This window comes from Pyrgilauda ruficollis, unplaced genomic scaffold, assembly GCF_017590135.1.
Source record: "Pyrgilauda ruficollis isolate IOZ18807 unplaced genomic scaffold, ASM1759013v1 scaffold16, whole genome shotgun sequence".
In the NCBI taxonomy this organism is placed as follows: Eukaryota; Metazoa; Chordata; class Aves; order Passeriformes; family Passeridae; genus Pyrgilauda; species Pyrgilauda ruficollis.
In genome coordinates, this window is record NW_024514764.1 from 13,391,235 (window position 1) to 13,417,818 (window position 26,584).

Here is a 26,584-nt window from a genome sequence, read left to right on the forward strand (position 1 = left end):
GAAGTTACCATATGGGGATGTGGGTACCAGTACCGGGATGCAGGTTCCCATACCGGAATGCAGATTCCCGTACCGGGATGCAGGTACCTGTACCGGGATGTCCGCAGCCGTACCGGGCTGCCGGCACCATCCCACGCTGCGAGCGCCGGGTGTGGGCTCGCTGCCGGTGCCGTGGGCCGTGTCCCGGCGCTGCCGGCGGGGCGGGGCGGGGCGGGGCGGGTCCCGGTCTGCCCGGCTCGCCGGCCCCGGGCGCGGGGGAGCGGCGGAGCCCTCAGCCCGCCGGGTGCATGGACAGGAGCTCCCTGCTGCAGCTCATCCAGGAGCAGGTGAGGCCGCCCGGGGGGCACCGGGCACCGGGCAGCGCCGGGGGGGCCGCCGGACAGCGGCCATCGCTACCGGGGCCGGGGTGCTCGCACGCTCCGGGCACGGCTGGCGCGCAGCGGGCACCGCTGCCCACCCAGGGCGGCCAGCGCGGCCGTGCCAGCCCCCGCCAGCGCCCCTCGGAGCCCCTCATCACCGCCCTGGGGAACAACCCCCGCCCTGTGCCGCTGAGAACGCGCGACTCATCTCACTTGTGGCCTCTCCCTCCGTCAGCGCCGGGTCGGATCCTGCCCGTGCGCCCTCAAGGACGAGGGGTGCTGGGCACGGAGCCCCAGCGCCGCCGGCGGGGTTTGGGTGCCGGATGGAGCCCCGGGGCTGCCGTGGGCTCGGTGCCGCCGGCGAGGCGGGGGTCTGCGCCCACCCCCGTGACCTGATTGCGGGATGAGGCCGTGGAGCATCAGCGCTGCGCGGCGTGGGGCTCTGCTCGCGGCACGATGGGGCCTCGAGGGGCTTCCACCCGCTGCCCCCGGCCCCCACCAGCCCCCCTTGAGCTCCATCGCCTCGTCCCTCCATCCCCGCCCAGCCCTGGCCCAGCTGGCGGCTCTCCCCTGGCCATGGGGAAGGAATTTCTTGGGGATCAGGAAAAAGAACTGATCCCCCACTCGCCCCCCGCTGTTTCCGTGACCTTGGCTGAGTCCCCCAACCCGGGAGCCGCGGAGCTGTCCCCCGTGTCACCCCACCCTCGGGCACAGGGGCTCCATGTGAACCCGGGCTCTTCAGGAACCAGCAGCACCTTCCTCGGGAATGAGCAGTGCTGGGAGGGCTGGGGGCTGGGGATTGGGCCCCACCGGGTGGTCGTAGGGTGCCAGTGAGTTTGGGGTGGGGGGAGATGCACCCCAAAAGAAGAAAGGGACTCCCTGGCTGCTGACAGGGCTCTTGGTGCTCTGGGGGCCGGTGGCTCAGCGTGTGCCAGGTCCCGGCGTGACACACACACGTGGAGCCTGTGGGGTGACGGGTGTGGGGCAGGGGCACGGGTGACACCCGGGTGTCCCGCTCCCCGTGGCTGGGGCTGCTCCCATGGGCTGGCAGCTGCTGAGAGGTTGCAGGCGCTGCCTGCACTCCTCATCCCACCCTGCACCCCTCATCCCACCCTGCACCTCTCATCCCACCCTGCTCCCCTCATCCCACCCTGCACCCCGCTCCGGGTAGCCAAACCCCCTCGGGAAAGAGGCTGTGGCTGTTTGCTGCCGGGGGAGCAGGGAGGGACAGGGTGCCCACCCGGTGGCGATACGATCCCGTGTCCCAAGGACTCCCACTCCTGCCCATCCCACGAGGATGAGGCTCCTCTCCCGCATTTCCTCCCGGCAAACCCCACACGACCTCAGGGTGATTGCAGGGGCTGTGCTCTGGCCGTGGGTGCCCTCTCCCCATCTCCACCTTCCTGTGCCACCCCGGGCTCCCTCTCCCCATGAGCGGTCCCACGTCAGGCACTCCGTGGCGCTGGGTGCCCGTGGGCTCTGTGCCCGGGGGCTCGGGGTGCCCGGCCCGCTCTGGGAGCGCCGAGGATGGCACAGGGAGCCCCGGGCAGGGCGCGGTGGATGCCAGCGGCCGGCGGCAAGGGCGGCGGGAGGAGGAGGAGGAGAGGAGGAGGAGGAGGAGGAGGAGGAGGAGGCTGGTGCCAGGGCTGCGCGTGTGTTTAGCTTGGTGGCTTCCTGGCTGGCAGGCTGCTGGCGGCGAGAAATAACTGAGTGGGAGAGTGTTGGCTGCGCCGCGGGGAGACGGGGACACCGGCACGGCACGGGGCAGCAGCGTGGCACAGGGCACCTCACGGGGCACGGCCCGGGGCGGCTGCAGGCTGTGGTGTTCCCCGCGGAGGCAGGGACAGGTGTCACGGAGCCAGGCGTGAGGCACCAGGGACACCAGGAGGTGTCCCCAGCCGAGCAGGGAGCCGCAGCCGCGGCACCCCGGTGATGCTCCTTGCCGTGCCCCGCAGCTGGACCCCGAAAACACCGGCTTCATCGGCGTGGAGACGTTCGCCAGCCTGGTGCACAGCCATGAGCTGCCCCTGGACCCCGCCAAGCTCGACATGCTGGTGGCCCTGGCACAGGGCAACGACGAGGGCCAGGTCTGCTACCAGGAGCTGGTAGACCTGGTCAGTGCCGGGCGGCCGCGGGGACGGGGTGGGTGCCAGCCCGGGGTGGGCGCCGGGCACCTCCCCGTGCCCCTGGGGAGGGGGGCAGACAGCGGCGGTCCCCAGGGTCTCCCCTGGCGCGGGATGGCGGGATGGCCTCGGGGTGGCTCCTCCGGGCTGCGGCACGAGGGGGTGGCGGGGCAGGGGGTGGCCCCAGGCCGGGGGTCCCGAGCTGCCCCCGCGGCCCCCGCGGGCACGGCCTCTCTCCGCAGATCAGCAGCAAGCGCTCCAGCAGCTTCAAGCGCGCCATCGCCAACGGGCAGCGGGCGCTGCCCCGCGACGTCCTGCTGGACGAGACCGGCCTCGGCATCTACAAACGCTTCGTCCGCTACGTGGCCTACGAGATCCTGCCCTGCGAGATGGACCGGCGCTGGTACTTCTACCAGCACCGCACCTGCCCGCCCCCCGTGTTCATGGCAGCCGTGACCCTCACCCAGGTACGGGCACGGGGACTGCCGGTCCCGGCTGGAGACCTTGGCAGGGATCAGACTCGGGCGGGGCAGGGGGGGTGAGCCTGGTTGTGAGCTCCTGGTGCACGCAGAGCTGTCATGAGGGGATGTGTGACCCTGGATGTGACATCTTTGTGCCCACGTGGGTGGCTCAGAGCTGGGGCAGTGGGGCTGAGTGGTCCCATTGGGATGTTCTTGTGCCCATGGAGGGGCTCAGATCCAGGGTAGAAGGAATGGGTGACCCCAGCTGTGATGTCCTGGTGCCCTTTGGGGGACTCACACCTGGGGTGAAGGGATGGAGGACCCTGTTTGTTATGTCCTTGTGCCCACATGTGTGACTCACCCCCAGGGCAGTGGGGATGGGTGACCCCAGCTGTGACACCCTGGTGCCCTTGTGGGGCTCACTTGTGGGGTGAAGGGGGGTGACAACTGCGGGGTTTGTCACAGATCATCGTGTTCCTGTGCTACGGGGCCCGGCTGAACAAGTGGGTGCTGCAGACCTACCACCCCGAGTACATGAAGAGCCCCCTGGTCTATCACCCCGGGCACCGGGCACGCGCCTGGCGCTTCCTCACCTACATGTTCATGCACGTGGGGTAGGTCCTGCTGGGGGGGACAGGGGGAACACCCCAGGGGCTGCACAGGCTGAGCCCCCACCTCTCCCCTCCTGTGCCCGGGCAGGCTGGAGCAGCTGGGATTCAATGCCCTCCTGCAGCTGATGATCGGGGTGCCCCTGGAGATGGTGCACGGCATCCTGCGCATCAGCTTCCTCTACCTGGCCGGGGTCCTGGCAGGTGGGTGCTGCCCGGGGGGGGACTGTCCCCACCTTCCCCCAGTTCCTGTCACCAGCCCGGGGAGGGCATGGTGAGTGCCGAGTTTGGTGGGGATGCTGGGCTCTGCTGGCAGTGCCAGCATCACTTGGCTGGGGGCTGGGGGGCAATGCAGGCTGTAATTAATTAATGTAGACAGTAATTAATTAATGCTGTGGGGGGAGACCCCATGCTGAGCCCTGTCTGTGCCCCCAGGCTCCCTCACCGTCTCCATCACGGACATGAGGGCCCCCCTGGTGGGGGGCTCAGGGGGGGTCTACGCCCTCTGCTCTGCTCACCTCGCCAACGTTGTCATGGTCAGCCAGGGGACAAGGGGGCACAGAGGGGGGGACAGGGGTGGATGGCTGTGTAGGGTGGGCACCATGGTGGGGGATGCCATGGGATGACAATGGGGATGGGAGCTGTCTGCAGGTTGGGCAAAGTGCTGGGACATTATGGGGGGATGCCATGGGGTGGCTGGCACTGTGGGGTGGGCAGGATTGGTGGGAGGATGCTGTGGGTGGCATGAGGGGTGGCACTCCATCCTTCCATCCATGCATCCATCCCTCATCCATCCACCCACCCATCCATTATCAATCCATCCATCATCCATCCATCTGTCCATCCTTCCATCCATCCATCCCCCGTCCCCAAAGGATGCTTCAGCCCTGCCCCGGCATCGCCAACCCCCCCGGGGTGCCCGCAGGGCTCGGAACGTGCCCCTCGGGAGGGAGCCGAGTCAGGGGGACCCCCGCTGGCTCCCGTACCCCCTTTCCAGGGTGGGGGCCGCCTCGTTGCCCCCCAGGACCTGCACTTTCACAAGAAGGACTGGTGCCAAAAGAGGAGCGATTTATTTTTCTATGCCAAAATAAATATAAATAAAAGAAAGAGGAATTTAACAAAAAGAAGGATATGGGGAGAGCCCGGCAGGAACCAGCTGAGACCGGCACAACTCATTTTGGCAGTGCCCTCGGCGGCACAGCCCCCTCCCCGCGCCCCGGCCCCCCGCTCTGCCGCCAGCCGCCCTCCCGGGACGGGGCTGGCCGCGGGATGGGGGCGCGGGGGATCCCCGCTCTAACCCCCCCCAGACCTTTTTGGAGTATAAATAAATATTTTGCACACTGCGGGGGCTCGTGTCTCTATCGGGGGAGGGGGTTTTGGGGGTGCCCCCCACCCCTGACGGGAGGCAGGGCGGGTGCCGGGGCTGGCTGGCCCAGGGGGCGGGGGGGGGGGGGGCAAGCNCCCGGGCCGCGCCATGAAGGGCAAGGAGGAGCGCGAGGGCGGCGCGGCGGGGCCCGGCGCAGCCGGGCCGGGCGCTGGGGGCGCGGGCGGCGGCAGCCCCGAGAAGAGCCACAGCGCGCAGGAGCACAAGGAGCAGGGGAACCGGCTCTTCGGCGGCCGCAAGTACCCCGAGGCCGCCGCCTGCTACGGCCGCGCCATCGTGAGTCGCAGCGGCGCCCCCGGCCCGAGCGGGACCGGCCCGCGGGACGGGAGCACCGGGGAGGGGACACCCGCACCGCCGTCCTCAAGGGCCCGGCCTGGGTGCCCCCGGGACGGGACTCCCCGGGAACGGGACACACCGACCTCCCCCCTGGCCTCGATGGCCCCAGGCTGGAACCTCCCCCTTGGCCTGGACATCCTCCCGGAGCTGGCCTGGCCAGCGCTGGGGTGGGGTCCCCGGGGATGGGACACCCTCGCCACACACCGGGCCTTGATGCCTGCAGAATGGGCCTTCCCCCAGCCTGGACATCTCCCGAGGCCTGGCCTGGGCATCACCAGGGTGGAACCTCCTTGGGCTGGGCACTGTTCTTCCTCAGGGCCTGGCCAAGATACCCTTGAGATGGGACCCTTTTAATCTGGACACTGTTCCCTCACTGGGTCTGGCTCCTCCTGGGGTGCTGGACACAGCTTTGGGCCTGATTCCCCCCTCCTGGGCCTGGACTGCCACCCCTAGGCCTGGCCTCTCTCTGGACTTGGACACCCCCAGCCCATCCTCTCCCCCACCCAACTCCAAGCTGGACTCCAAGCCCTGCACCCCCCACCCCCCGAGTGCCCCCAGCCTGAGCCTGTTTCCCCTAAACCCTGCACTATCCCTGGGCCCTGCTGGGTAGGGCAGACCCACCCTGGAACAGTTGGGGTGCCAGGGGGACAGTCCCCTCTGGGGGCAGGGACATGGGCTGCCCTATGGGGACCGGCCCCAGCCTGTCCCAGTCCATGCCAGCACCTCCCCACGGGGTGCACGCCCCGGCTGGCACTGCTGGCCCTCCCTGCCCAGGGTGACAGCGCCGCGCCGCTGGCTCACCGAGTCACCGGGCTGTCACCCGGCCGCCAGCACGTCCTGGCGCTGCCGCCGCCACCAACATGGGCCTGTCCCCGCAGAACCGGAACCCCTTGGTGGCCGTGTACTACACCAACCGGGCCCTGTGCTACCTGAAGATGCAGCAGCACGACAAGGCGCTGGCCGACTGCAAGCGGGCGCTGGAGCTGGACGGGCAGTCCGTGAAGGCTCACTTCTTCCTGGGCCAGTGCCAGATGGAGATGGAAAACTACGACGAGGCCATCGCCAACCTGCAGAGAGGTGAGCGGGCACGCTGCCACTGTCCCCTGCTCCTGTCTGCTGGGAAAGGGCCAGGAGGGCGACAGGGACGCTGCTGCTGGCGCTGAGGTGCCCTTTCTCTCCTCAGCCTACAACCTCGCCAAGGAGCAGCGGCTGAATTTCGGGGACGACATCCCCAGTGCGCTGCGCATCGCCAAGAAGAAACGCTGGAACAGCATCGAGGAGAAGCGCATCAACCAGGAGAACGAGCTGCACTCCCACCTGACCAAGCTGATCGTGGCCGAGAAGGAGAGGTAACGGGGCACCTGGAAAGGCTTTTTGAGTGCCACCAGGCTGTCACAGCTCTGTGTGAGGTGTCTCTGCAGAGCCCTGCAGCAGGGAAGGGAGTGACAATGTTCCCCCATCCTCCTGGTCTCCCACTCTGTCCTAGGGAGCTGGCGGAGTGCCGAAAGACTCAGCAGGAGGAAAACACAGACGAGAGCCGGAGCCGTGTTCAGCTGGCCAGCATCGAGGCCAAACACGTGAGTGGGGGCTGGGGGCTTCCTCATCCCATCCTCATCCCCCATCCTCATGCTCTGCTGCAGCCGGGGAAGCTGCAGAGCTGCAGCTGTGCAGGTGAAAGCTGGGAGACCTTGGGACACAGCACAGTAGCCTTCATTCTATAGCTCAAGCCACTCCCGCAGGGCTGTTGTGTCCCCCCATGATGGCTTCCCCTGCTCTGTCACCTCTTGTCCCAGCCTGGCAGCAGTGAGGCCTGCTGTGCCTGTTGTTCCTTGAAACACAAGTGGCTCTCGGCCACATGTGGGTCTGAGTGCTGGGGACTAATCCCAGATAGAAATAGGCCCACAAAGGAAGGTTATTTGTAAGCTGAATCACTCCTGCCAGGTTCATTCAGGAGCTGCACAGGCAGAGGGGCCACCGAAGACCTGCCACAACCCATGGTGGGAGGCTTTGGGGCTGTCCCTGGGGGCCTGTAGCCCCTGCACACCAGGGACCCCTTGTCCTCAAGGGCTTGTCTTTCAGGACAAATACCTGGCAGACATGGACGAGCTCTTCTCCCAAGTGGATGAGAAGAGGAAGGTGAGTGTGGCCCAGCCTGTGCTCCTGTAAACCTGCTGTGTACCCTGCTCCCCGCTCTGAGCCAGCACCACCTCCCAGCCCACTTTCCTGACCCAGCTGTGCCTCTCTCGAGCCAGAAGCGGGACATCCCTGACTACCTGTGTGGGAAGATCAGTTTTGAGCTGATGAGAGAGCCCTGCATCACGCCCAGTGGGATCACCTACGACAGGAAGGACATTGAGGAGCATCTCCAGGTACTGCTGGGCCAGGGGGCTTTCCCAGGACCTTGCCTGGGTGGGAAGGCCTCTTTTTGCTCGACTCAGGGCTCCGCAGGCTCCTTGGGTTTGCTCCCAGTTACCTGCCCGGGCAGCTCCCTGTGGAGCAGGCACTGCCAGGCCCTGCCCAAAGCGGAGGCGGCTCTTGGCAGGGGTCTCACACCTTGACCTGCCCTCATCCTGCTGGGAGGCACCTCCGAGGGGCTCTCCCCCTTGCCGTGGGCAGGTGCCCGGGTGCAGGGGCAGATGCCACACGGGCTGGCCTCACGGCCACCTGCGCCTCGGGGCTGAGCCCGGGCACGTGGAGTAACCGGTTCCCCCGCGCCTCCTCCCCGCAGCGCGTGGGGCATTTCGACCCGGTGACGCGGAGTCCCCTGACCCAGGACCAGCTGATCCCCAACCTCGCCATGAAGGAGGTGATAGACGCGTTCATCTCGGAGAACGGCTGGGTGGAGGATTACTGAGGGGCCGGGGGCGGCGCTGGCCTGTCCGGCTGCCCTGGCACAGCTGGCTCTCCCCGGGCTGGCACCATGCCTTACTCGCTCTCCGGCTGTCCCCGATCCGCCCCGGCTGCCCCGGGCCTGGCGCTGGGTGAGGGCACGTCACCACGTCCCCTTCCCGAGGAGCCGCAGCGGCTGGGCACCACGGCTCCCTGGCTCCCCTCTCCCGCTCCAGGACCTGCCTGGGGGTTGGAATGCTGGCTCCTCGGCGGTGGCCCCACCACCATGTCTGTCACCCCCTCAGCCAGGGCAGCCACAGTCCCGCTCCAGGGATTGCCACAGGGGGCTTGCCGGGATGAGCACCTGGAGCCCCGTCCTTCCCTGTGTTTAGAGTTGTTTCCTCCTCCTTCCACCTCCTGCCTGGCCAGGGTTGGGCCCTCTTCCCAGTAAACAGCCACTTACTGGGATGCTGCTGCACCCTCTGGCTTTTCCTGGGAAACAACTGCCCCAGGGCTGGAAGGGGCTGGTTCCCACCTCCCCTTCCCCGCTGGGACTGTGGTTCCCTAAGAACAACCACCTGGGTTAAAGTTCTTCTTCCTTTTACTGAAATCCCTTAAAAACCCTACAAAAAATAACCAACAGATTTGCATCCAAGTGAGATTCCAGCGTTTCGGTCGGCCGACGGCCTGCCTGGCTTTTGAGCGCCCTCTGGAAGTTTGCCAATGTCCATTAAAAAAATATATATATAGAAAAAGAATAAAAAAAAATTCAGCAATAAACGTGGAAAAGGATCTGGAGTGGTTCACAGCAGCCATTTCTGGGGATATCCTGGCTGGGGAATCGATGCCATCCTATGGGGACCAGGTTTGCTCCAGGGATGTAGCAACACACAGCGTGCTTCAGTAGAACAACTTTAATCCAAAGACCAGTAAAAATCAGAACTTTCTCAGGCAGTTGGTCCCAATACCAGTGGCCTGTCCCTGAGGGTGGCAGGAGCTGGAGCTCCTGGCCTGGCTGGGATGGTGGTGAGGTGTCCTTGTCCCTGCCAGCCCTAGCCCAGGAAGGTGGAGATGAAGACGCTGGTGTCCAGGTTGAGTGTGGCGTGCCACCAGCGGTCAGGGAAGTACAAGACCTGCAGGGGACACCAGTGGGGTCGCACGGCTCTGGCTGGGAAGCCTGGGGTTCCCTGCAGTGCTGGCCTCACCTCCCCGGGGCGCAGGGTGCACTCCAGCGGGAGCTGGGCCGGCGGCAGCGTGGGATAGGTGTGCTGGAGCCAGGCCAGCGTGCTCTCGTTGGGGTGGAAGTGCGGGGTTTGCTCCGGCGGGTACAGGAACCAGCGCTGGAAAACACCGCGGGCACATCCCCTCCCAATCCCCCTCCGGCCCCTCGGGCTCAGGGACACCTGGTAGGGGCTTGTTTCTGTCCCCCCTCCCCAAATCCCTCCCCTAGGGCTCAGTTCTCACCTTCCTGCCGAAAATCACCTCGGAGAAACCAGGGCCGTGCCAGTGGAAGGGAACGCCAGAGCCTGAGCCTGGTGGGAGCGGGGGGGTGGTGCTGGGGAGAGCCTCCAGTCCGGGCCCAATCCCGTCCCAATCCCGTCCCAATCCCATCCCAATCGCATCCCGCGGGTTCCCGTCCCACACCCACCTGCGATCCCAAAGCTGTAGGCGGGGCTGGTGCCCGGGATGCGGAAGGGAGGGGGCACGTAGTGCTGGAAGAGGGGGCCCCACTCGGTGAAGTTGTTGTCCCCGAAGAAGTAGAGGGTGTCTGGGGGGACACGGGAGCTGAGCCCGGCGAGGGGAGGGGGCTGCGGGGGACGGGACGGCGCTACCCACCGCTGCCCAGCCGGGCCGGGTCCTGCGGCTTCAGCAGGTGCTCCACGTACTCCTGGAACGGCACATCCACTGCGGGAACGGAGGGATGAGCGGGGGAACGGAGGGATGAGCGGGGGCAGCGGCAGCCCCGCCGCCGGGCACGGCCCCGCGCTCACCTTTGCGGTACGAGTAGGTGTTGGCCGTGCTGAGCCGCACCGGGAAGGGCCCGAAGGCTGCCAGCAGCTTGTCCCGGGTGCAGAGGGCTCGGAACGCCTGGGGGATGGAGCGCGGGGAGCCGGGATGCTGCCGCCGCTCCCGGGGCACCGGGAGGTGCGTCCCACCCGGAACCCTCTGTCCCCTCGCGGCACTCACCGAATTGTCCGTGACCCCACCGAGGATCACTGGCCGGGAGAAGGCGAACCTGGGGGCGGCATCCAGCGGGGTCCCGCACGGGCGGAGCACGGGGACCGGCACTGACCCACCCCGGGACACCGGGACCGGCCCCGACCCACCCCGGGGAATCGGGATTGGCTCCAAAGCACCCCCGGGGCACCGGGGTCCGTCCCGACCACCTTCCCCCAAGTTCTCCCCCGGGGCTCCCTGGTCTGCATCCCTCCCGCTCCCCCAGTTCCCCCCGCCGTCCCCGTTAGCCCGCCCGGTGCACCGGAACTGTCCCCCGGCCCCTGTCTCGGCGCCGGGACCGTGCCGGGCCCCCCGTACCGCTGCAGGAAGAGAGAGTAGGTGAGGGAGGCATCGGCTCGCTCCACGGTGCAGCGTGGTTCCTCCGGCACCGTGCCCGCCAGCCTGCAACGGGAGATTCCGCTCGGCACCGGCACCAGGACCGGCACAGGGACCGGTCCCGGGGCAGCCCCTGTCCTTACCAGCCGCCGCCCGGAGGGTCGGTGCAGGCGCCGGGCCGGACCCAGCCCAGCACCACCAGGAGCAGCAGCAGCCGCGCCGCCGCCGCCATCGGGACCGGCACCGGAGATACCGGGAACTACAATTCCCGGCATGCACCGAGATCAAACAGTTGACGCGGTCATTGGCCGGGCGAGTCACTACGGGTCCCAGTAAGGGCCATCACTTAAAGAGGCAGCGGAAAGCGAGCCCCACCCCACGGCTTAAAGCGGCCTCCCGGCACAAGGGGACAACAGCATGGGGACACCGGGGACACCGCAGGGCGGGACCCCCTGCCGGAGCGGGTCCGGGGCCCATCCCAGGCGTCGCTGCATCCAGGCGAAGCAAAGACAGGAGTCATGGCTCGAATCAACTGCTGGTTTGTTTTAATCCAGTAAAAAACGGCGGGCAGGGGGTGCCCCCCAGCCCTTATTTACACAAATAAATACAGGGAGGGCGGTGCCAGGGGCATGGGGCAGGGCACGCTGCCTGCCCTGCTCCCCCCTGCCCCACCCCGCTGCCAGCTCCCCCGCAGGGGCGGGGCTCTGGGGGGCTCAGCTGTGCTCTGGGGGGCTCAGGTGAGCCCTGGGGGGGCTCAGGTGTACTCGCAGAGGTGGCCGCAGCCAGCGGGGCAGTGGGAGCTGGTCTCCAGCCACTTCATGATGTGCTGCAGGTGGCCACCATGGCTGCAGCCCTGGCACCAGACGAAGAGCCCCTTCACCACGTGGTGACACACGGCACACATGCTGGCACACTGCCGACACCTGCACGAGGAGATTCGGGTGGGTGTGGGCAGGGAGAGCCCTCGGGGGGCAATAAGAGGGAACAGGGGCACCCACCCCATCCCCCTGTCCCCACAAGCCCCTCTGGGCCCCCTCACCTGTCGCAGATCCAGCCTCTGTTGCTCATGGGCCGCTTGCAGTTGCTGCAGTTGACGTGCAGGGTGGTGGAAGCCTGGTTGAGGCAGTTGATGGCACGGCAGGTGCTCAGCTTGATCACCTCGTTGGAGATGTTCCAGAGCTGGAAGCGCTGCAGCAGGTCGATGTAGGACGTGTACCAGTGCTCCTGGGGACAGCCACAGACAGCTGAGTCTCCACATCCACCCTGAAACCCCCTTAGGACTCCAGCCCTGCATCCCAAAGGCAAGATTCCCCTGGGGGGCTCAGCCTGGAGAAAAGGAGGCTCGGGGGGAAGGGTGTGCTTCTCACTCTACAAGTCCCTGACAGGAGGGTGGAGCCAGCTGGGGGTCAGGCTCTGCTCCCAGGAAACAGGGACAGGATAAGAGGAAATGGCCTCAAGCTGGGCCAGAGGAGGTTTAGTTTGGATATTAGGGAGAATTTCTTCATGGAAAATGGTGGTCAAGCATTGGCACAGGCTGTCCATTGCAGTGGTGGAGTCACCATCCCTTGGGGGGATCTAAAAGCTGTGTTGAGGTGGCACCTGGGGACGTGGTTCAGAGGTGGCCTTGGCAGTGCCGGGGGAATTGTTGGACTCGATGATCTTAAGAGGCTTTTTCCAACCTAAAGGATTCTGTGATCCTCTGATCCCTGCAGTGGGAGAATGGCTTTGCAACACTGGGGAACAGCATCCTTCCCTGCATCAACAGGGCAATGGCACCTCCCCACCCTGGCCCTGCAGAGCCCACCTCAAATCCCTGCCAGGACTGCTGGTGGGGCGGGTACCAGAACCCTGGAGCTGCTCACTCTGCCTTAGAGCTGGCCTGCCAGGGCCTGGAGGAGAAGGGACATGCCCCAACCCCAGGCAGGACCCCATCCCATCGGGATGCACCCCCTGTGGGTCCCAGCAAGGCGTGGCCCTGCCCTCAGGGGCTCTACCTGCGTCTGCTCGTCGATCTCCTTGCGGATGCGCTCTCCCAGCACGATGAGCACGGACACGGCCGTCTGCACGTCGCCCTGCTCGGCGTAGAAGAGCAGCGTGTCCCGCACGATGGGGTTGAAGAAGTCGGAGGGCAGGCGGTTCTCGTAGAGAGAGTGGGAGATGGAGATCAGCGAGAAGGACTCCACGGGCGTCAGCGACACCGTCTCGGCCTCGTTGCCGCTGACGTGAGGCGAGTCGGCTTTGTCCTGCAGGTGGTCCAAGGCCGACGGGTTGTCCACGATTTCGTGGCGCAGGGGGAAGGCTTCCTGGGGAAGGCTGTATTCCTGCTCTTCAGCTGCGAGGAGAAGAGCAGGAATGAGCAGAGAAAACCCAGCTGGGACAGACAACACCTCCCCCTGTGCGCTCACCGTGCGGGTTCTCGTGGTCCATCATGTACAGGTCATCCTCATCTGCCTCCACATCCCCCAGCAGATAATCCGCAGGGACGTCACTGCCCTCTGTCTCCTCATTGTCTGTGTGCCCAGGGAAAGAGAAATCAGCTCATCACACCACTGGATCCACCTCCCAGTGTCCTGCCCAGCATGCCAGGCTGTGCCCGAGCCACACAGCTCAGCTCCCCACCGCTGTCACCGTCACCCCAGATCATGGGGGAAAGTTGTCCTTCTGCAGCGCCCTGGGGCTCGGTGCCCTTCACCCTGGGGCTGCAGCACGTTCAGCCACCCCAATTCACAGGATAAATGCCCCAGTTTGTGGCCTATCTATGGCTGAGGAGGGAAGAGCTGTGGGGCTGGACTGTGCCCAGCCAGGGGCGTTACCCTCGTTGTTGATCAGGGTGGAGGAGGAATCCATGAGGATGTTCTCTGTGCGGCTTTCTCCTTTGCTGCGGTCCAGTCTGGACTCGCTGCCCAGCCCAGCAGGGATATCTTTCAGGTTAAAGCTGGGGAAAAAAAGCCACATTTAACAGTCAGAGGAGTATAAAGTTTCCATTTCAGCCAGCAAACAGCCTGGATACAGGTGTCCAGTTGCAATTTGAATGAAGAAACATGAGATAGGGTGATATCCCTTTGTGGGCAGAAGTCACCAGTCCCCACTGTCTGACTTACAAATAAAGACACATTGTGACTGTGATCACAGCCCTTCCTCCAAGCCTGGTGGCATTGTACATGCACTGCAAAGGTCTCCCTGAAGAATTCCAGAGCTGAGCAGGCTCTTGGCTCCATCTCCTTCCCCTCAGAGGCAGGTGAACAGGAGCTGCCTCGCACCAAGGTGCCTGGCTGTTAGTTATGCATCACCATGCTTGGCCTTCACCAAGATGGAGAAGGGAAGGGATGGGGCTGGAGCAGAGCCCAGCTCCCCAGGCTGCTGCCTGCCGTGTCTCAGACAGGCACAGCCACCCAGCTGGAGGCAGAGCTTGGTCAAGGACAGTGCTTGTTTCCTTTGATGTTATTTGAGGATCTGTCACTCACTGTGGGAACCCGGTCCTGCGAGGTCTGACAGCTCATTTGGAGTCCTCACCCTACACATTTATGTCATTGAGAAGACGAAAAACAAGTTTTCCTGCTTCATCAGCCCACAACGGGCTCTCCATGCCAGCGAACTGCTGGCAGAGCTTGGCTGTGCTTTCCCTTGGAAAGGCTCCAGAAGAAAACCTCTGCACACTGGCAGTTCCAGCTCCAGCCACGAGACACTTCTTCCATCCCCAGCCCTTGGTCACCATCACTGCCCTGGGCACTGCTGAGGCCTCACCTCAGATCCTGGGGTCACTTTTGGGGCCCTCATGACAGGAAGGACATTGAGGGGCTGGAGCATGTCCAGGGAAGGGAACAGACCTGGGGAAGGGTCTGGAGCACCAGGAGCAGCTGAGGGAGCTGAGGAGGGGGGCTCAGGCTGGAGAAAAGGAGGCTCAGGGGGGACCTTCTTACCTCCACAACTCCCTGACAGGAGGGGAGAACTAGGGGAGTCGGGCTCTGCTCCCTGGGAGAAGAGGAAATGGCCTCAAAATGTGCCAAAGGAGGTTGAGGTTGGATCTTGGGAAAATTTCTTTATGGAAAGGCACTGGCACAGCTGCCCAGGGCAGTGGTGGAGTCTCCACCCCTGCAGATGTTCAACATCATGTAGATGTGGTGCTTAGGGACATGGTTTAGTGGTGGCCTTGGCTGTGCTGCTGGGGGAATGATCTCAGAGGACTTTTCCAACATTAGAGATTCTGTGATTCATGAATTCAGTAACTGCAAAGCTGGTCCCAGCCCCTGCCCCACCACAGGCCAAACTTTGGTTGAAGGAGAGAAGGGAGCAGTGTGTGAGGCTGCACAGCTTGAGGCCAGGATGGCCACACCAACATGGGAAATGGCTTCGTTCAAACAATGCCAACATGCAAACCAGCACAGCCTGAGGCTGAGGGAGAGCTGTCCCTGCTCGCTCCCTGTGTCTGGGGCAGGTTATTTATGTAGAAATTGTTCCCTGGGATGGTGAAGAGGCCCTGGCACGGGGTGCCCAGAGAAGCTGTGGCTGCCCCTGGATCCCTGGCAGTGTCCAAGGGCAGGCTGGATGTGACTTGGAGCAACCTGGGCTAGTGGAAGGTGTCTCTGGACGTGGCAGGGTCTTGGAATGAGATAAGCTTTAAGGCTCCTTCCAATCCAAACCATTCTGGTATTCCATGATGTGATTCTATAACCCCATCCCAGCCAAGGAGCCGTTCCCACTCCCCCCCGACGGAGCCATCCCCCTCATCTCATCGCTCCCTGCAGCTCCCACCCCCGTACCTGTTCATGAGCGGGAGGGCAGTGCTGCCTTTCCCCATGCTGTGGTTGAGGTTGGCGGACGACACGGTGCCGAGGCTGGAGTAGATAATCCTCAGCATCGTCCATGTCTGAGCCACCTGTGTGGAGCACATTCCCTGTCAGACCTCCCCAGGCTGCCACCCCCTGCAGCACAGCCGTCCCTCAGCTCACCTGGTTGCGCTCCAGCCCCTTGGCCACCTTGGCGTTGTGGTCGCAGAGCTCGGCCAGCGGCCGGCCGGCCAGCGCGTACTGCTTGGCCGTGTGCACGAACCAGTCCATGCTGCCGCTCTCCACGTCCGTCTCGAACACGCTGAGGGCGCTGGAGGACGAGATGTACTCAAACTGCTCCGTGGGGTCCAGCTTGCGCTTGAAGAAGATGGGGTGGCGCCGGTCGCCGATGTAGGGCTTGCGGTTGGAGTCGGAGGAGATGAGGCTCTCCTTGGCGGCGAAGGCCAGGTCTCCGTAGAGGCTGTAGCACAGCCCCTCGGGGTTGGCCCGGTCGATGGGCTGGCTGGCGTCCTTGAAGATGTGCTGGTAAAGGGTGCTGTCCTTGGAGCCCGAGAGGAGGAAGTAGGGGTCGTGGAGGTGCCGCCACACGATGCCCGTGGTGACGTCCTTGTGCTCCTCGAACATGGCGGAGGGGATGAAGGGGCGGCGCACGTCCCACACGTAGATGTTGTGGTCCACCATCATGGAGCAGGTGGCGATGTGGTGCTTGCACTCGGGGCGCCACTTCACCCGTGCCACCGAGGCGATGGTCTGCACGCAGTAGATCTCCTTGGCCCGCGTCGTGTTCATGTCCCACACCTTCACCATCTTGTCACGGCCACCTGTAGCCAGCCAGCCCCTGGGACAAGGACGGATCAGTGCTCACCTCTGTCCCCACCGTGGCACAGAAATGCTCACAGCACACGTGTGACCGCATCCACGCCGCAGGAAGGCAGCTGGGCTGCAATCCCATCCTCCCATGAGCTCCCCTGGCACCTCTGCTCTGCAACAACCAGGTCAGGCAGAACCTCCTTCCCGCCCCCAGTTATGGCCCTGCGCCTCTAGAGCCACATCCCAGTCAGATCCCTTCCCTCTGGCTCTGCTTTCCACTGGCCAGGCACAGCAGAGAGGAAAAGGCCATTCTGAACATATTTCAGTGCCTCTCCAAGATCAGGAGCAGTGGCAGCACTGCCTGACAGGGAGTGAGAAGGGACCTGCACACTGTAGCAGCTCCTTCCACATCCTTCCCAGCAACCTCCCAAGGAAAGGCAGGAGGGAAACATGACTGAACACAATGGAGCTGTATCCCAGAGCAGCCAACCAGTGCCTTCCTCAAGCTGAGCACTGGAGCAAGAGGCTGCTGTGACACTGCTATACACAACCATAAGACACCCAGTGCCTCAAAACCCCCTAATTTATCAAAAAACAAACCTCAAACACCCTTACACCACCCCAAATGCTCAAAGCGACAATCAATTCTATCTCCCAGCAACATCCCAGCCCCTGACACAAGGGGACAGGGTATCACAGACCATGCTTTCCCCCACAAAATCCCAATCCTGTTTTTAGGGTCTCTTGTCCTGCAAGGCTGGGTGGCTGGCAGGGCCCACACTCACCTGTCCTCGGGGTGCCAGTCACAGCAGAAGACGGGCCCGTTGTGGGCAGTGAACATCCTCTCGTATCGGTCGGGCCGGCGGATGTCCCACAGCTGCACGTTCCCGTTCTCGAAGGTGGCGGCGAAGGTGAAATAGTCCCGGATGCTGAACTGGACATCACGCACGCTCTCCGACTGGCCTGGGAGGGGACACAAGGTTAAGAGCTCCAGCAAAGCTAAAAATCCCACTGGAAGAGCCATGGCACAGAGAGGAGGGGTAGCAGGGAGCGCTGTGACTGTCTTCCATCTCCCACACAGACCCAGCTAGTACTGAGAGGCAAGAGAAGGCACCAAAATGCCTCTCAGCTCCTTCTTTCCCTGCTCTGGGCATCACACCTTGAGCAAACCCTCCTCTTGGGCAAGGGCAACGACAAAGCCCCCAACCCTTGCCTCTCCTAAGGGTGAAGGGACAAGCAAGGAAAGGACAAAGCTCCCAAACTCTGCTTCCCCAAGGGAAACGGGACAACAACAGCCACGTTTGTACCAGAGAAGGTGCTGACAGAGTCCTTCTTGCGCAGGTCGAAGCACTTCATGTAGCCGTCCTGGGAGCCGCTGAGCAGCATGTACACCTCGGTGGGGTGGAAGCACACCTTGTTGACAGTGCGCTTGTGCTCCGTGAACAGCTGGTCCTGCTTGTTGCGGGACGGCTTGCCCAGGTTCCAGGTGACCACCACGCCGTTGGTGGCGGCGGTGGCCAGCAGGTTCTCATCCATCTGGTGCCACACCACGTCGGCGCAGCTGAAGTTCAGGGAGGGCTTGCGGCCCACGCGGAGGTTCAGCTTCTCCACAAACTGCTCCTCCTCGATGGAGTAGATCTTGAAGATGTTGCGGCCGGCCACCACCACCTGGGCAGCGTCCCGGCACACGCTGATGGCGTTGGCAGGGGCGTCCAGGTGGCAGAACATGGTGCGGCCAGTCAGCGCGTTGCCCCCGAGGGCAGTGGTGACCCTGGCCATCTTCTCCATGGCTGTCCTCGGGGTGCTGTCCCCTCTCCAGCAGGCTGCCTGCACACCCACACGGCCACCCTGCTCCACCTCAGCCAGAGCTGGGCAGGGACAGGCTGGGCTCCCGTGGCTCCTGCCGGGCCCTGGTGGCTCCGACCACGGCTTCTTGTGGCTGCATCAAGGGGCCGTGGAGGTGAGAGGCCACGGAGCTGCCTGTGGGAGGGAGATACAGCCCCACTCCGGGTTCTCCTCCTGCCGCCCTCTGTGGCTTCCTCTCAGGGAGTTCCTGAAAACGTTCTCTGGGTTCCCTCTTCCCTCCTGGGCCACACCTTGAGATGTTTTGCTGTTGCTGATAATCCAGGTCAAGTACAGCGCTGTGGCTGAAGTGAGCAGTGTCCGCAGCACGAGGTGGGGTGAAGTGAGGCCACGGCCACCTCCGTGGAGCACTCGGAGCCCCAGAGCCTGCAAGAACCAGGGGATGACCCTTCTTCTCTAGCGGGGGGAGGTGGGGGCAGCAGTTACTCCAGGCCTCCTGGAGGGATCACAGGGTCCCAGAGGCTGTGTCCTCCAGAGCCAGGCTGAGCTCCTGCCACAGCACTGCCAGGTCCCACTGATCCCTCATACCTCACATTCCCACCTCCTCAGGGCCCCTTCCCACCCTCACAGCACCCTTAGGGTCCCGTCCTACCCCGAGGCCACCCCCAGCCCCTCATATCCCACACTGCCACCCCATCAGGGCCCTCTCCTGACCCACAGCCCGCTCATACTCCACAACCCCTTCCTCCTGACACACAGCCCCCTGGACCCCTCAGACCCCACACTTCCCTCTCTGCAGGGCCCGCTCCTGACCCAGAGCCCCTTCAGGGCCCTCTCCAGCCCTTCAGAGCCCACTCAGGGCTCCCTCAGAGGCCCCCTCACCCTATACCCTCCTCAGGGCCCTTCCTACCCCTCAGAGTCCCCGGGGCCCCTTCACAACCCCCTCCCGTCTCACAGAGTCTCCTGCCGCTGCCACCCGGTCCCGGACCCCTCCGTGCGAGGCCCCGATGCCGCTCCCGAAGCCGTACCCGCTGCCGGTTCCCGCGCCGGCAGCTCGGGCCGAGCAGGCCCCGGCGCCGCCGCCGAACTCCGGCCAGGCCACGCCCCCTTCCGCCACCCGGAGCTCCCCCCGCTGCCAGGCCACGCCCCCTTCCGCCATTGAGATCCGCCCCCTCGGACAGGCCACGCCCCTTCCGACGGCGGTGCACGGCCCCTGGCGCCAGGCCACGCCCCCTGACGCTGCCGGCTGCTCCTCCAGCCGATTGACCACGCCCTCTCAGTCCCGTCTGCTGTTCAGCCCCGCCCATCTGTGGCAAGACCACGCCTCCCGGCAGCTCTGCTCCGCCCCTGCCGGTAGACCACGCCCCCGTCTGTAGACCACGCCTTTCTTGTCCCCGGACCGCCCCCTGCACCAGGCCACGCCCCCTACCTGATCCGGAGATTCATCAGGCCCCGCCCACCCACATGCCGCTCAAGAGGCCCCGCCCCCGTATGAAGCCCCGCCCCCCCGCTGTAGGGCGCGGTGGGGGCGCGGGGCCATGGCGGGCATTGAGCCTTGGGGGTCCGGGGCATTGAGCCTTGGGGGTCCGGGGCAATGCGGGGTCCGGGGCTGCCAGGCGGACATGGGGTGCAGTGGGAATAGGCGTCCGAGGGGATAAATGGGAATTGGAGGATACAGGCGCCTTGGCCGGGGGTGCCGGAGGGATGTGGGGTGCACTGGGAGTGGGGGTTCGCTAGGATGAAGTGGAGTGCTGGAGGGATGGGAGCTGTACTGGGGACTGGGGGTGCAGGGGGACAGAGTACCAGGGGGTTCCGGGGGGTGTCAGGGATGAGAGTGTCAGGGAGATGTGGGATCCGGGGAGAACGGGGATGCCAGAGGTGCACCCCAGAGGGACCGGGAGCGCAGGAGAAAACGGGGTTTAGAGGGGTGCGGGGTGCATTAGGGATCAGGGTGGGAAATGGGGGTGCCGAGGGGGTATGGGGTGCATTGGGGGTGTAGGAGTGAGCTGGAACGTTACAGGGGGCACAAGGTGTGTGGGTGCACTGGGGGCTTGGGGCACACTGCCGTGGGGGTGTGCATATGGGGACATGTGGGGTCCAGGGCACTGGGGGTGCCAGAGGGATGTGGGTGCATGGGGGAGCAGGGGGATAACTGGGGATCGGGGGTCTGTGAGAGCCTTGTGTGTCAGGCTGCAGGTGGGAAATGGGGGTGCCGAGAGGATGTGGGTGTGTTCAGGTGCACTGGAGGGATATAGGGGTGCACAGGGGAGTAGGGGTGCAGGGGGGCACTGCCACGGGGGGTGCAGAGGAGGGTGCGGGGGCCGTGCTGGGGCTGTCTGTGTAAGCTGGTACCAGGGACTTGTGCAGGGCTATCGCACCCCAAAACCGCTGCTGTCACGTGCGGGGGTGGGGGGGACCCTCTGAGTGCCGCTGTCCTGCCTGGCCCCGTGCCCAGGGACACTGCTGGGTTTGGGGGTGCGGGCAGCCCTCCACCCCCGTGCCAGGGTGCTCCGGGCCCCGGCAGTGCCGCCCTGTCCCGCAGCCCCAGGGACTCCCAAAAGCCCTTCCAGGGCCACGTAGTGCCATTTTGGGGTCAGAAAAGGGCGTTTCGGACAAAGCAGGGAGCGGAGGCGGCGGTTGGTGCAGCAGTTCCTTCCCGGCCGGTACAAAGGCAAAACAAACCGAAAGCGTGTCCGTGTCCGTGTCCGTGCCCATCCCGTGTCCGTGCCCATCCCGTGTCCGTGCCCATGTCCGTGTCCGTGCCCGCTCTCCTCCCGCGGCCGCTGTGGCGGCGGGCAGTGCCCCGGGGGCCACCGAGCCCCTCCCGCGCTGGGTCCCCGTGGGCACCCCGGCCCCGCGCCGGCTCGGTCCCATCTCGGCTCAGCCCGGGGGTCCCCCCGGTGCCCCGCTTGCCGCTGGCATGGGGCGATGGCTTTTCAGCTGGAAGAGCGGTGGCAGTGTGTCCGAGGTGCCACCTCCTGTGGTCTCTCTGTGCTGCCGGTGTGGCCCGGTGGCTCAGGCCCGGCCCTGGTCCCCCGGGATGTCCCATCCCAGACGGATGGGTCTCTCCCCGGCGGTGGCATCACCCCCACAGCCCCGCGGGGTGCAGGGTGGTTCCCAGGGCGGCCGGGGATGCTCGAAAGGGGAGCCCGGCTGCCAGGGCGGGATCCGGCCGGGGTGAAGCCGAGTGGAGAGGCAACTGGGGCTGTCACTTGTCACTGTCCCCCCGGGTACCCCGAAACCTGCCGTAGCACGAGACTGAAGCAAGCGAGCATGCGAGGGCGGCGGGCGGGCGGAGAGGGACATCCTATTGACCGGGAGAAAGCGCCCCAAAGGCGGGGCTGGGGGCTGGAGGGGACACGCAGCACGGGGAGGGGGGGTGAGCTCGGTGACCCGCTCCGGGGGCGTGAGGGGACCCATCCAGCCTCCGCCGCCACCCCAAAACAAGCATCCTCCTCCGGCCCATCCCTGGGAGCATCCTTTGGTCGCCAGGAGCATCCTTGGTGGCGAGGCCGTGTGCCCGCTGGCACCGGGGCGGGGGGAGCAGGATGCGGCCGGGGGGCGTCACACAGCGTCGTCTTCCCACTTTGGGCTTCCGTGATGTCCGTTCGTCTGTCCGGAAGGGATTGGCAGGACACCGGGAGGAGCACGGGCGATGGCGGCGGCGTGGGGGGAATTTACATGGTACCGGGGGGGCTCCGGCCGGGGGCGACGCCTGCCCCCATCTCCCCCCGGAGCCCCGCGTCCCTCGAGGGCGTCGATGCGGGGGATGTCCGGGCTCGGTTGGAATCGGGGGCGTCTCTCGAATCCCCCCGCAGCCGGAGGGAGATGGGGTGGGCGATGGCGGTCGGGGTGGGCGCGGGTGGGCCGGGTCCGGTGCTACTCGATCACCATGCAGCACGGGAGGTGCTGGGAGAAGTACTTGAAGAGCTCCGGGGTGGCCCCGGGGCAGTTGGTGAGTTCCAGCTCCTCCAGCTCCTGCAGCTGCACCAGCCCCGACAGCCCCGTGGTGGTCAGCAAGGGGCAGCCTGCAAGGGGACAGGGTGCACTGTCAGCCCAGAACACCAGCGCCCCCCAAAAAAGAGCATCCCAAAAAATAGCATCTCAAAAAATAACATCTCAAAGGCACCGACATCCCAAAACACCAAAATCCCCCCAAACACAACCAAAGACCAGGACCTCAAAATCCCAGCACTTTAAAACTCACCACACCCAAAAGACAGAAGCCAAAAAACCAGCGTGCTAAAAAAAAAAGTACCCCCAAAAACCCCAACACTACAAAAAAATCACTCAAAATATCAGCATCCAAAAAAATCCAGGACTCAAAAATGCATACAAAACCCAGTACTTTAAAGCATCAACAGCCCAAAATACCAAGACCATCAAAATTAGCACCCCAAAAATCCCCACCAGAACCCAGAGAACCAGCATGCTAAAGAACAGTGCTCCAAAACACCTGCACACCAAAGTCAACCTAAAATCCCAACATCTCAAGGTACCAGTATTCTAAAGAAAAAAAAAAAGCATCCCAGAAAACAGTGCCCCCCAGAACAGTTCCTCAAAAATCAACACCCCAGAAAACTTGAATGGCAAGAACATAGCTCCCAGAACACCACCACCCCAAAAACCACGGCACCCCAAGAGCCCAGCCGTGCATCTTTCCCCAACGGCTGGGCTGGGTGCAGATGCTCGCTGGCTGTCCCCAGGCTGTCCCCAGGGCTCTCTTTGTCCCCATGCCTGGTGCCTCCCCAGCCCCCTGGGGTCTCCGGTCCCTGGTAGAGGGTCAGGGTCTCACCAGCCAGCGAGAGGAGGCGCAGGCTGCCCATGCCCAGGAGGTGCTTCAGGCCAAAATCCTGCACCTGGAAAAGAAGATGGGATGGGGATGAGGTGGGGACAGTGGGGGCAACCACAACACAGGGCTCAGCATTGCCCAGCTGGGCTAGGGAACTGGTGCCAGGACTGGGAACCTGAAGCAGGGTGCAGGATGCTGGGGCAGTGTGCTGGCTCTGGGTGCCAGGGCAGGGAACTTATGGGACAGGCTGCAGGGGGCTGGGTGCTGAGGAGGGGAGCCCGAGCAAGATGTGGGATGTTGCAGCAGGATGCTGGGGCAGGATTTTGGGTGCAGGGCCGGGGTACTGGGTCTGGGTTGTGCAACAGGGAGCAGGAAGCCAGGGCAGGGAGCCTGCAGCAGGTACCGGGACTGGGGACGCTGCTGCTGGGGCAAGGATGCAGGGTCAGGGTGCCAGGGCTGAGCCCTGCTGAGCTCACAGGAGCTCTCTGCTTCCTGGCACCAAGTCTTGGGGTCTTCAGCCAGCCCCGGGAGCCCACCCTGAGCTCGTGGCCAGTCCCCAGGGAGGTGCCACCATGCCCTCTCTGCCGTGCCAAGCCAGGATGGGCTCAGCCGTGTTCCACACCTACCTGGCAGCACCAGCGCAGGTAGAGGCTCCGCAGGGATGACATGGTGGACAGGTAGCTGAGGCCAGTGTCGGTGATCCGCACGCACCTGCCGGGACACGGGGTGTCAGGACCAGCTGGTCACCCATGGGTGTCCCCAAACCATGGCCCCCATGCTGCACCCTCTGCTTCCAGCGTGGCTCAGCATGGCATGGCTTGGCACGGCATGGTTTGTCATGGGGTGACATGGCACAGCACAGCTCAGCATGGCATGCATGGCATGGCATGGCATGGCTCGGCACGGTATGGCATGACTTGGCATGGCTTGACATAGCTTAGCATGGCATGGCATGGCCTGGCATGGCTCAACATGGCATGGCATGGCTTGGCATGGCACAGCACGGCTCAGCAAGGCCCTTTACCTGTCGAGCACCAGCTCCTCCAGCTTGTGCAGGTCGCAGGCAATGTACTCCAGGGCCATGTCGGTGATACGGGGGCACCAGGACAGGTCGAGGCTGCGCAGCTTCCGCAAATTCTCAGCCACCAGCTCCACGCCGTCATCTGTCACCTTGGAGCAGCCCGAGAGGCTGAGGACGCTCAGGTTGGGCAGGCTGTGGACCATGTTGACCACGCCGTGGTTGGTGATCTCCCAGCAGGAGTTGAGGCGCAGGGTGTGGGTGGTGTAGCCCTGCTTGGCGGTGAAGTAGGCAAGAGCCGTGTCCGTCACGTGGTAGGCTTGCAGGTTGAGCTCGGTGAGGTTGGGCAGGAGCTGCGAGATGGCGGCGATGGCGTCGTCGGCCACGTTGATGCAGTCGCTGACGCTCAGCGCCGTGATGCGGGCGTTGAGGCTGGACCACAGCCCGGCCTCCGTGAAGTCGTTGCAGCCCGACAGCTCCAGCCGCACCACGCCCTGCATCTGCTCCAGCATCACCTGCCGAGGGGCAGGGGGTCAGGCTGTGCCAGGCACTGCCACCCACCCTTGTGCATCCCTGTGCCCCCACCCCAGCTCCCTCTGGGTGGCTCTTCCCACTGCTCCCAGTCTTGCCTGGGTCCAGTTTTCTCCCTGGCACGGGTTCAACGCCTGCCTTAGGACAAGCCAGCATCAGTGGGGAGTGGGAGGGGACAGGCAGGGACCCCTGGGTGCAGCCCCAGCACTGTCCCAGGTGCTGCTGGCAGGGTCAGGATTGATGCCCGCTCCCAGCACAGGAACTGTTTGGGTCAGATATGCCCACGGAGCAGCTGGTGCTGTGTTTGGCCATGGCACAGGGCAAGGATCTCAGTGGGGACCTTGCCTAGCCCCTGAATTGCCCCATCTCTATCTGACCCTCAGCTCCCTGCTTGAGTGACCCCCTTGCTGGGGAGCAGCCAGCCAAACAGGAATGTCCTATTCCCGGAGCTTGTCACCCATTGTCACCCACCGCCCAGCAGCATGGTCACCTCACCTGGCTCTGCCTTCCTGCAGCACCCACAGGCAGCAGGGATGAAGCCACAACAGCCTCCTGACCCTGCATGGGCTGCACCCATCCCACTGCCCAGACCACAGGCAGGGCCTCCCAGGGCTGGCAGCACCTGTGGGGTGGCCATGCCACCTGTCTGCTCCTTCACTGTGACTGCTGAAAGCTCTGCCCGTGCGTGTGTCCCCAAGGCCAACAAGACTGACCCACCACCAGCACACCTCAGCCACCCCGGTCACTTCAGCAGGGTCACCTACCTCCAACCCCGCATCTGTGATGGTCGACCTCTTAAGGCTCATGGACTTGACCCCCTTCTTGGAGAGGGGGTAGTTGTCAATGAACTCACAAATGTCCAGGTCAGAGACGCCCACGAGGCAGAAGCCATCGAAGCCGCGGACGGCGAAGCCCTGCAGGCTGACAAACTCCTTCTCTCCACCGGGCAGGATGTTGTAGAGCTCTTTGGTGTGCAGGACGGGCGTCAAGCCCACCCAGAACTTGGGCTGGTAGAGCACCCTCCGCCATGCCTTGCACACCTGAGCCAGCACGCACTTCTCGCACGCAGAAAAGTACCAGAACAAGCGGTTGAGAATCTTCTCATCGACGGCCAGCTGCCTTTCCGAGGGCGAGCCTGGCAGCCGCTCTGGAGAGGGCTGCTCCGAGCCTTCGCTGGCGTTCAGTCCCACCAAGGAAGCGCCGGGAGGGGAGGAGACGCTGGCCAGGGTGGCCAAGGAGAGCGGGGAGGCCAGGCTGGGGATGGGCAGGTCGCTGCGGTGGGCTAAGGCCGGGCTGAGGATGGCAGGCACGGAGGAAGGCTGGCACAGGCGGTTTTTCACGGCAGGGGTGCCTTTGGTGATGCTGGCGGAGCCGAGGCCGTTGGGTTGCGTGGGGATCTTCACCAGTCCATTGCGGGGCAAACATGGGGGCTTGGTGTCGCCGTTTCTCGGGTTCGACATCTTCCACAGGTCTCTCTGTAACACAGGGGTGTGGGGTGAGGGGCTGTGGGTGTGCTGGGGGGGTGGCCATGGCTGGGGGAGGTGGTGGCACCAGTGAGGGGGGAGATCCTGGGGGCCCTGAGCAGGGTGGCACATGGGACCAGGTGGTGCAGGGCTGCTGGACACAGCCACAGAGGGGACATGTCCGGAACACAGAGCAGGGTCCTCCCAGAAGCTGCATGGCCCTGGTGTCCCCTCGTGATGAGGGATGGATGAGGATTTGTCCCTGGGCATTCACATTCCTCTCTGAGCCTAGAAACAAGCATGGCCAGTGGCAGACAGAGAAGGATCCACAGTCTGGTTTGGGCTGGAAGGGACCTCAAAGCCCATCCTGTTCCACATCCATGCCATGGGCAGGGACACCTCCCACTAGCCCAGGTTGTTCCAGCCTGGCCTTGGACACTGCCAGGGATCCAGGGGCAGCCACAGCTTCTCTGGGCATCCTGTGCCAGGCCCTGCCCACCCTCCCAGGGAACAATTCCTTCCCAATACCCCATCTAATCCTGTCCTCTGCCAGTAGGAAGCCATTTCCCCTTGTTCTGTCCCTCCATGCCTTGTCCCCAGTCCCTCTCCAGCTCTCCTGGAGCCCCTTTAGGCCCTGCAAGGGGCTCTGAGGTGTCTCTGGAGCCTTCCCCTCTCCAGGTGAGCACCCCCAGCTCTCCCAGTCTGGCTCCAGAGCAGAGGGGATCCA

At 64.4% G+C, this 26,584-nt stretch overlaps 5 protein-coding genes across 12 annotated transcripts; 2 read left to right on the forward strand and 3 right to left on the reverse strand.

Moving 5' to 3' along the window:
* The first annotated feature begins 222 nt into the window (after positions 1–222).
* On the forward strand, positions 223–4,848 carry RHBDL1 (rhomboid like 1). Its single transcript, XM_041462213.1, has 7 exons — positions 223–326; positions 2,315–2,473; positions 2,725–2,949; positions 3,409–3,557; positions 3,643–3,755; positions 3,987–4,087; positions 4,549–4,848. The coding sequence occupies exons 1-7, from the start codon at positions 288–290 to the stop codon at positions 4,846–4,848; spliced, it is 1,086 nt and encodes a 361-aa protein (XP_041318147.1). The 5' UTR covers positions 223–287.
* Positions 4,849–5,014: 166 nt separating this feature from the next.
* Positions 5,015–8,892, forward strand: STUB1 (STIP1 homology and U-box containing protein 1). Its single transcript, XM_041462168.1, has 7 exons — positions 5,015–5,211; positions 6,150–6,348; positions 6,455–6,620; positions 6,758–6,848; positions 7,351–7,407; positions 7,524–7,640; positions 8,000–8,892. The coding sequence occupies exons 1-7, from the start codon at positions 5,026–5,028 to the stop codon at positions 8,123–8,125; spliced, it is 942 nt and encodes a 313-aa protein (XP_041318102.1). The 5' UTR covers positions 5,015–5,025; the 3' UTR covers positions 8,126–8,892.
* Positions 8,893–8,999: 107 nt separating this feature from the next.
* Positions 9,000–11,060, reverse strand: JMJD8 (jumonji domain containing 8). Of its 7 annotated transcripts, XM_041462165.1 has the most exons (9): positions 10,797–11,060; positions 10,636–10,719; positions 10,288–10,336; positions 10,092–10,188; positions 9,937–10,005; positions 9,749–9,868; positions 9,565–9,632; positions 9,306–9,440; positions 9,000–9,233 (listed from the first exon to the last, which is right to left on the reverse strand). In XM_041462165.1, the coding sequence occupies exons 1-9, from the start codon at positions 10,883–10,885 to the stop codon at positions 9,153–9,155; spliced, it is 792 nt and encodes a 263-aa protein (XP_041318099.1). In that variant the 5' UTR covers positions 10,886–11,060; the 3' UTR covers positions 9,000–9,152. The 7 variants fall into 7 exon arrangements, with proteins under 7 accessions (XP_041318099.1, XP_041318101.1, XP_041318097.1 ...); XM_041462167.1 differs by lacking the exon at positions 9,306–9,440; XM_041462163.1 differs by having other exon boundaries at positions 9,000–9,440.
* Positions 11,061–11,176: 116 nt separating this feature from the next.
* Positions 11,177–19,207, reverse strand: WDR24 (WD repeat domain 24). Of its 2 annotated transcripts, none has more exons than XM_041462134.1 (10): positions 19,082–19,207; positions 17,558–18,479; positions 17,036–17,213; positions 15,603–16,278; positions 15,414–15,529; positions 13,467–13,588; positions 13,059–13,163; positions 12,648–12,985; positions 11,693–11,877; positions 11,177–11,576 (listed from the first exon to the last, which is right to left on the reverse strand). In XM_041462134.1, the coding sequence occupies exons 2-10, from the start codon at positions 18,036–18,038 to the stop codon at positions 11,408–11,410; spliced, it is 2,370 nt and encodes a 789-aa protein (XP_041318068.1). In that variant the 5' UTR covers positions 18,039–18,479; positions 19,082–19,207; the 3' UTR covers positions 11,177–11,407. The 2 variants fall into 2 exon arrangements, with proteins under 2 accessions (XP_041318068.1, XP_041318067.1); XM_041462133.1 differs by having other exon boundaries at positions 19,009–19,155.
* Positions 19,208–21,804: 2,597 nt separating this feature from the next.
* On the reverse strand, positions 21,805–26,137 carry FBXL16 (F-box and leucine rich repeat protein 16). The gene is made up of 5 exons (XM_041462151.1): positions 25,159–26,137; positions 23,870–24,378; positions 23,472–23,556; positions 22,849–22,912; positions 21,805–22,081 (listed from the first exon to the last, which is right to left on the reverse strand). The coding sequence occupies exons 1-5, from the start codon at positions 26,125–26,127 to the stop codon at positions 21,933–21,935; spliced, it is 1,776 nt and encodes a 591-aa protein (XP_041318085.1). The 5' UTR covers positions 26,128–26,137; the 3' UTR covers positions 21,805–21,932.
* Between the last annotated feature and the right edge of the window lie 447 nt (positions 26,138–26,584).